Here is an 8,264-nt window from a genome sequence, read left to right as displayed (position 1 = left end):
TCTGGGCAACCTGTGCCAGTGCCTCACCACCCTTTTTTTTTTTTTCTTCTATCCAGTCTAAATCTCCTCTCTTTTAGTTTGAAAATGTGCACAAATGCATAGGAACACATAGGAATGATGGGAAGCATCCCCCAGGACCTAGCTTTAATGTTCCTTTTCCCCTAGTAGGATTCCTATTGAGCCTTGAACTAAGACCAGACACGTTAATAATTTTCTGTGTTTATTTCATGTCTAATACATAAGAAAAATGCACATAGATTTTCCAGATGCTAGGAAAAAGAAAACCGGAATATTTTTCAGGTCCAGCTTCTTAGAAACATGACACAACAGGTCAGATTCATGCTGAACTTGAGAAATGGGGAATATAAAAGGTACAGAAAGGATTAGTACACTTGCAAACCCATGGGAGCGCTTCTTCCCCAAATCTACTACACACTGCAACCTAGCGAAGAACTGCACAAAGCTTATATGGGTGGGGTTTCATTGTGCTCCCAAAGACAAAGTTCAGGTTGACTTCCTTATCTCCTTCTGGTGGGGTGAACTTGAATGTCTGCAGCAGGCTACAGAAGATGATGAAAAGCTCCATCTTGGCCATCACCTCTCCCAGACACACGCGGTGGCCTGCAGGGGAAGGGGAAGTGCGGTCAGTCCCCAGACCAGGCTGAGCCTGCACTTTCTGGGATTACACTCCCTTTTTTTTTTTTTTCCACAAGGAAAATAATACAGCTTCACATTCACAGTCTAACTCGGTTAGTTATTAGCACACCTACCTGCTGAGAAGGCTAAGAACGCCTCTCGGACCACAAAATTCCCATCCTTGTCCAAGAAATGACCAGGGTTGAACTGGTGAGGGGTCTCCCAGTACTCAGGGTCAGAAAGAGTTGAGTCTATGTTTGCCATGATGATGGTACCCTGCAAGGAAAATGCTCTTGGCTCAGTTCTGCCTCTGTACATCTCAAACATCAAGAAGGACACAAATGAATTCCAGATAAAATTTGGGGCACTGCTGGGCACATGGTAAGAACAGAACAGGTATTTTATTGGGAAAAAAATTTTAATCACAAACTGTCTTATTTTGTATTTGTGTGTGCGTGTTTGTTTCCTCAAAATATAAATGAGGAAAGAAACCTCAATATCTCAGTTTCAGAAATATCTCTGCTTTATTCCCTGCATGTCTCCTTTTCCATTCTGTTAGCAAATGCAACAGAATGAAGGGCGTGACGTTATTTAGCTTCTTATCCTAATCCTAGTAAAATGATTTTCCCACTTCTGACACGCTTTGATAGATTAACAGACAAAAAACAGTGCGCCCTGCAAATGAAATAGTACATTTCAACTTATATCTGCAAGGCAAAGGGAGAGCACAGAGCAGTGCTGTGCAGGAAGAGGTTCACTCATGGCCAAGGATACCTTTGGAACCTGATAACCCAGCACAGTTGTATCCTTCACCGCTTGTCTAGGAATTGTGATTAAAATAATGCTGCTAAAGCGAATGATCTCATGAATCACAGCGTTTGTGTAAGGCAGTTTCTTCCGATCCTCATAGTTGATTTGATGGGAAGAACCCAGAACAGCATCCAGCTCCTTTTGGACTTTCTCTAGGGAGGAAAAGACAAGCTCTTTATATGTAGAATAACACTGTGTTTTGCATGAAACGGCTGTCTTTTCGGTTTCAGATTATTAGTAGTAATAGAAAAAAATATATATGTAAATAAATTATACTTCTTATATCTTAACACGTAAATACATTTATAGAATTATTTAGGTACTACTTGACTAAAATCTGGTATTTCCAAGATTTTAAGTTCTATGGTCAGATCATCAAGCCCAACAGATTTATTGATCTTCATAGTTAAAGGAAGGAGAGCAAACTAAATCAAACAAGAATTTCTGAGCAATAGATTAAACTCAAGCTATTGTTTTTACTCTAGCTTGAAAAGGCAGTCTTAAAGGAAATAAAATAAAGATGTGGAACAGACAATTGTTCTGCTTGAAAGATGGAATCATAGAATCACCAAGGTTGGAAAAGACCTCCAGGATCACCCAGTCCAACCATCCACCTCTCAGCAATATTTCCCACTAAACCATGTCCCTCGATACAACATGTCAACTTCTTCAGGTCTGCGTCTCTGACTCACCTTGGATATCCGGATAAGCCACCATATAGAGTAGAGCCCAACGCAGAGTGGTAGCGGTGGTCTCTGAGCCACCCAGGAAGAGATCGAAAACAGACTGCACCATGTTTTCTTCATCGTAGGTAGAATTTGGGACATTTTTAGTCTATGGGTGTCAATGAGAAAGACAAAATAAGAGCACAGAATCCATCTAAATATCTGCAGCTTTAAAACCACCCATTCCCTGCCCTAAGGATCCCAGAGTACAAAAATAAAGAGATGTGCTATTTTATACTTCTAAAACAGGTTATTGGCCATTCCAAGTTCATATCTGAATTTGATAGAGATACTGTCTGTGTCAACTCCAGCACAAATTACTCACTTTCTCCATCTGATCCAGGTAAAAGTCAATGAAATCTTTTGGTTCATCCACTGTGCGTCTCTCCCTATGACTTTTGATCTCCTGCCTTACGAAAGAATAAATAAAATTACGGCAAGATTCTATTTTTTGTATGGGTCCTGGGAGGCGCCCTAGAGGCCATGGGAAAACTTCATATATCTGTGGAGCAAGCATTCAACACAGCTGCTGTAAGTTACACAATGCAAGCAAGGCCATATAGAAATACAATGCAGACATTTTTGTGATGAGTTACTGAGTTAATGTCAACCCTTGATCCCTATCTTTACGGCATAACTCCACTAGTACTTACCCTGTTAATTCATCAACAAAAGAATTCAGTTTTGCAGATAAGTCTATTTTGCATGTATTAACAGTAATAAATTTAATATTTATATATACTACCTTGACATACAGGAAAAAAACCCAATCTCTTTTACTCCAGTACAATGAATATCACTTTTCAACTTAATAATAGTGGTGTTTCCATTTCAACAATTTTCAACACCCCGAGCATATTCCCTTTCCAGGGAAATTCTAATAAAAATTATTAATATAATAGTTGAACAATGTCATATCCGGTTACTTTTTGTAAAAATCAACATGTAATGTGTACTAAAATACTGTAATAACTGTGATAATATATAATGCTGTAATTATTATTGCATGAACATTCTCTAATTATTATTGCCTGATAACGCAATAAATATCATGTTCAATAATTAAATAATTTGCATGTTAAATGAGCCGTTTTCTCACATAGTAAACGTAGCTGTTTCCAAAAGCCACGATCTCACTGTATGCTTCCATCAGCTGGCGGAAGGTTTCATCCTGCAGGGAGAAACGATGCCCAAACACCACAGCACAGATCACATTGGAGACTGCATGAACAATGGGGAAGGAAGGGTCAACAGCTCTTCCTGCAAAGAGAGATAAGCGCTGGTCAACAAAACACCATCTTCTTTGCTGTTCTGAAACCAAGATCACAATGATGCTTTGTCACAGATATCCCTTGTGCTATTTATTTCTGGAGCAAAAATAGTCTTTCCCCTCCGAGTGACACAGACTACGTACTGTGTCAAAATCATGACCGCGCTCCCGAGCACTTCAGTGCCATACCGTCTTTGCTCCTGAAGAACTCCACCAAGTGCCGGGCCTCGGTTTGTATCCCACGTTCCATTCCTTTATTCCCCATTCCCAGTTTCCGGAGAGTCGAAATTCCGAAACGTCTCTGATCTTTCCAGATAAGACCGTTTGAGACCAGGATACCTTCAGCCATCAAGAATCAATTTGATGCCATGTTAATATTCATGTAACGTTAATACTTACTTGCAATCTATGTTTGCCAGCATCCCCACACAGGTATTGTTGCCCTACAGATGTTATCACGTGGCAAAGAGAGCACTCCTCAGCCAACAGTACATTCAGGTTCCTACCACCTGGAAATTCGATGGTCTCACACTGAGCTGCTCAAGGCCAACAGACCCTTCTGAGGAGCCCATTGGAGAGGTCTGCGGGTTTCCTATCCTTGTTCTCCTACACTTGGATGGATACGAGGCTGGTGGAAACCAGTTTAACCACTCCTGTTTCAAATACAGAACTCTATCCTCCATCCACCAAAATTCAGCAGTTCCTGATGCAAACAATAGCACAGTAAGAAGCTCTGAACAAGGACACATTGCACCTACAGTCTCACTAACACATCTAAAACTCCAGTGCCTTGGGACATCCCAAAAGGCCTCCTCTTGTTTAATAGCTCTGTGCATTCTTTCTCTACAGCAGACGTTGTGTCAGCAAGCAACTGGAAGCATCAAGAATTATTTCAGCCTCTGCTCCTCAAGATCCAGATGAAGGATTTAAAGGCCTCAGATGGATTATTTCAAAGCAAAGCACAAGCTTAGATAACACCAATAATGGATAAATTAGACTAGCAAGTACAAACAGTGCTGCTTTGGTAAGATTCTGGAACACATGTGATAGTGGGACTTAGGAGACAACTGAGGAATGTTGCAGAATTGCTTTATCTCGTTCCTCATGAAAAAATGGAATGGGTGAACAGGGAACTAAGAGCTAAGCAGACAAAGCCCTTCTGCAGATATAAACATCTCACCTTTTCCATAAGAAAATCTGTTGAACATGTAGGTTTGTAGCCGCCCAGAAACATCCTCCGAGTTGGTGGTGAGACCATCCTTCACCGCTTTGAAGCCATACAGCACCACCATGGGTTTGTGACCCAGCCACAGCGTGCAGATGTTGCCATAGGCTTTTGCTAGCTGCATGTTAGTCAATGCAAAACAAACCAAACAACAACAACAAAAACACTGGAGAAACATCAACCAAAATGCATGCACAATGGGGTCTTCTCTTCCAACATGATGTTACTCCAGGGTTCAGGAAATGAAGAGGGGAAAATGGTTTTGTTTTGCAATGGGAACGCTTACGACAGTAAAGCTGTGGGATTGCCCTGGTATCCCACCATTCACAGTAAGGTGAATGATGAAAAGAACAGCTGTTCTTGCTCTTTTTAACGCTCAGCATAGTTTGTCTTTGCGATTTTAACAATTATGGAAATGCCCCTGGCTGGGGTATTTACAGCTCACATTAGGTTTCATAGGAAAGTTCAGCTGCCCATTACATTTTTCAACACCACATTTCATTTCCTCAGCCAAAAAACAAGAACTTCATGAAATTACGCATTGACATACAGACTATTGGAAAAACAGGCTCAAAAATGCTGAAATCCTCCGTATGTCTTTAACTTGAAGACATCAGTGTCCCCATAGCCATTTATATCACAGGAGTCTGTAGATTTTGACTCCTTTATGCACTAATTTAACCTGCATGACCACTGAAGTTCTCCCTACCAACATATCAGCCTATCAACAACCATCATCATTGGTTACAGCTTTTGCTCCCTAGCTCATATCCACATACGCATACCTTTTTCAGGCTCCCGTGGTCAGCTCTAAAATTTATCCACCAGATGCTTCCAATGATGGGAAATGGGATCGGGCCAGGAGGAAACGGACGACTTCGCCATTGCAGTCTCAGGAACTGCAAACCCAGCAGAAACAAAACTAGAGATAGTAGCATCACACTTAGCATTTCACACCTCCAAACTAGCCTGTCACTGAGAAAGCTGTTATGAACCTGTTGATCTGACTCTGTTGTTCTACTGAACTCTTCCCTAAGAGGACCCAGACTCTGTCACATTCAAGCTTTCTTCCCTACCACCTTTCCCTAGCCAAGAAAATGAAGAGTGTTTCCACCCCTGAGCGTACTTAATACACTGCTATGCTGCAATATGCTAATAGCTGCCACCACTTTGAGATCCAACCAAGGCCAGAAGGCGGGCACTTCATCCTGAATGGCATCTGATATTCAGAAACGTGCCATGGAGCAATCAGTTTGTTTGGAAGTGTCACTCACAGCACTGACTTCGTGCAAGCTAAGAGCTCAGATACGAAGCTGGAGTTTTTTGGTGTGCCTCTGTGTGATTTGTTGCATTTGTTTGTTTTTCCATATTAGTGTATGTTTTTTAAAGAAAAAAAACCACACTGTGTTGTTGGTTTTCTTTTTTAAAATAGCTTATGGATTCCCCCACTGAAAGTTGTCGGAACTAGTTCTTGAAAATATCCATGCCCCAGAAATCTCAGGTTCATCCTTTCTCAGTACGAAGCCTCTGTGACATCCATGTGTACATCTTCCAAACACACAGCTTCCGAAAATAGAAGTTTATCTTCCACAGACCTCCTCAAGTCCTTCTAAACAGGGGACAGGTGAAAACATATTGCTTCCCAGAATAATTCTGTATCATGAGTGGGCACAGTGGGGATGGGTTTATGGTTGGACTAGATGATCTTGGAAGTCTTTTCCAACCTTATGATTTTATGATTCTAATCCTGCCTTAAAATTTTTCTATATCATAGAATCACCAAGGTTGGAAAAGGCCTCCAAGATCACCCAGTCCAACCGTCCACCTACTACCAATATTTCCCCACTATGTCCCCTAGTACAACATCTAAATGTCTCTTGAACGGCTCCAGGGACAGTGACTCCACCACCTCTCTGGGCAGCCTATGCCAGTGCCCAGCCACTCTTTCAGAGGAGGAGAACTTCCATCTGTGCCCATTCATTCTGATCCACATCAGATTTCTCACCCCTCCTACAATTCTAATGTTTACAGTGGTGTTACTCACTGACAGATGAATCGTCTGGCAACACAAACACAGACCTTGTGGAGATCTCCTGATCACCCTGAGTTTGTATGCCAGATGCTTCTGATTGTGAGAGGTGGGACTGATCCCAGAGGAAGAGGTAGAAAAGAAACAGGAACAGAGCGTGACTTCTTGTCAGAATGCCACTGGTACTCACAAGCCCACACTGACTCTGGGAATAAAATAACAAAGAAAAAGCTTTTGATAGACTTGATTTCTACTGACTTAGTGCATCACAAAAATGTGCATTTTGTCAGAAAACTGCTCAGATGTTGCGTATGCCTGGTTATGTAGAACACAACTGTATTTGGCAATGGTCATGGCCGCATCTGGAAAATTTTTAAAAGACACGTCTTGCCTGGAATCACTCCCAGCTTTCTATCTAATAGCTTCTTGTTCTGCTCAGGTTTCCAATTCTGTAAACACAACTATTGGCTTCGCATACTTTGGCCCCATCGTTCAACTCATGAAAGTTTCAAGGGCATTTCCTACACCGCACTTTCGTATGGAGGTTACTTCCCCATGCTTCTGTCCAGAGATAGACAGAAAACATGGGATCATTCAGGTTGGAAGGGACCGCTAAGATCATCAAGTCCAACCATCAACCCATCACCACTGCGCCTGCTCATGTCACTGTGACATGAGTGAGTTTGTTAAGGGCTTTTATTTGGCTGTTTGTTGTAACTGAAGGATTCATGGACACATCCAGCACGGCCCGCTCCTTCCTACAAACCCAAACAGAGAGAAATGGGACAGCTGAGCTACTTCTTCTCAACATCAATGTCAGTCCTTAGGTCAGTCAAGAAACGAGACAAAAAGCCAGTGTCATGAAAATTAATTTTCAGGTTTAAAAACGTTTTAAAGCACAACTTTCTTCCTTTAAAAAAAAAAAAAAACAATAAAAAAAAAAGCATTTTCCAGAGAGTCTGAAATACTGATTCACGTTTCAGCTTGTGATCTGCTACAAAAACTAGATCCTCATCTGCTTACTCCCCGCTCCACCTTCACCATACAAGGAGGAATAACACACAGTTGCATCATCCCCAACCTTAGCAAGCAGCAGATGAATCTTTTGGGTTACTTGCCCAGTTGAGAAATTACTGATGGGAAAAGAACAAAGAACGCAGAGAACTAGGAGACAACAACGGAAATCAGACGGATCCAAGAAGTGTCGGGGTGACACGTCCCCATCTGATGGCTGTCTGCTAAGCAGATTCACGCGGTGTCTCAAGAACAGCCGTAAACATTAAGTAGCAGGTTGACCATGGCTCACTGCTGCGTTGGGCAACAGGCAATTGCTTTGTGCATTTCAACTGTGTATATTCTGCTGGCAGAGCCAGTGTAAAAGATAATTCGCACAGAGGTGATGCAGTCAGGGCAGGCTGCAATGCAAGTAGTCACACCAGAGGGAAAAAATCAGTAAGATATTGAATTTGTTTCATTTTTACAAGGTTTGAAAAAGGATATTTGCAAGATAGCTGGTCCAAATAATTGCAAGTTTTCTGTATTTTTTTGTCTGCATTGAGGCTTGTCATT

The 8,264-nt window shown here is 41.7% G+C and overlaps 1 protein-coding gene across 1 annotated transcript; it reads right to left on the bottom strand.

Annotated features, from left to right (window-relative positions):
• Positions 262 to 7,471, bottom strand: LOC110398753 (cytochrome P450 2J2-like). The gene is made up of 9 exons (XM_021396677.1): positions 5,452 to 7,471; positions 4,622 to 4,784; positions 3,631 to 3,780; positions 3,271 to 3,431; positions 2,497 to 2,673; positions 2,139 to 2,280; positions 1,411 to 1,598; positions 771 to 912; positions 262 to 621 (listed from the first exon to the last, which is right to left on the bottom strand). Exons 1-9 carry the CDS (start codon positions 5,614 to 5,616, stop codon positions 443 to 445), a joined length of 1,467 nt encoding a protein of 488 aa, XP_021252352.1. The 5' UTR covers positions 5,617 to 7,471; the 3' UTR covers positions 262 to 442.

The sequence above is a fragment of the Numida meleagris genome, chromosome 4 (assembly GCF_002078875.1).
Source record: "Numida meleagris isolate 19003 breed g44 Domestic line chromosome 4, NumMel1.0, whole genome shotgun sequence".
In the NCBI taxonomy this organism is placed as follows: Eukaryota; Metazoa; Chordata; class Aves; order Galliformes; family Numididae; genus Numida; species Numida meleagris.
Note: the sequence above shows the minus strand (reverse complement) of the source record. Positions and strands in the feature narration are given on the sequence as shown.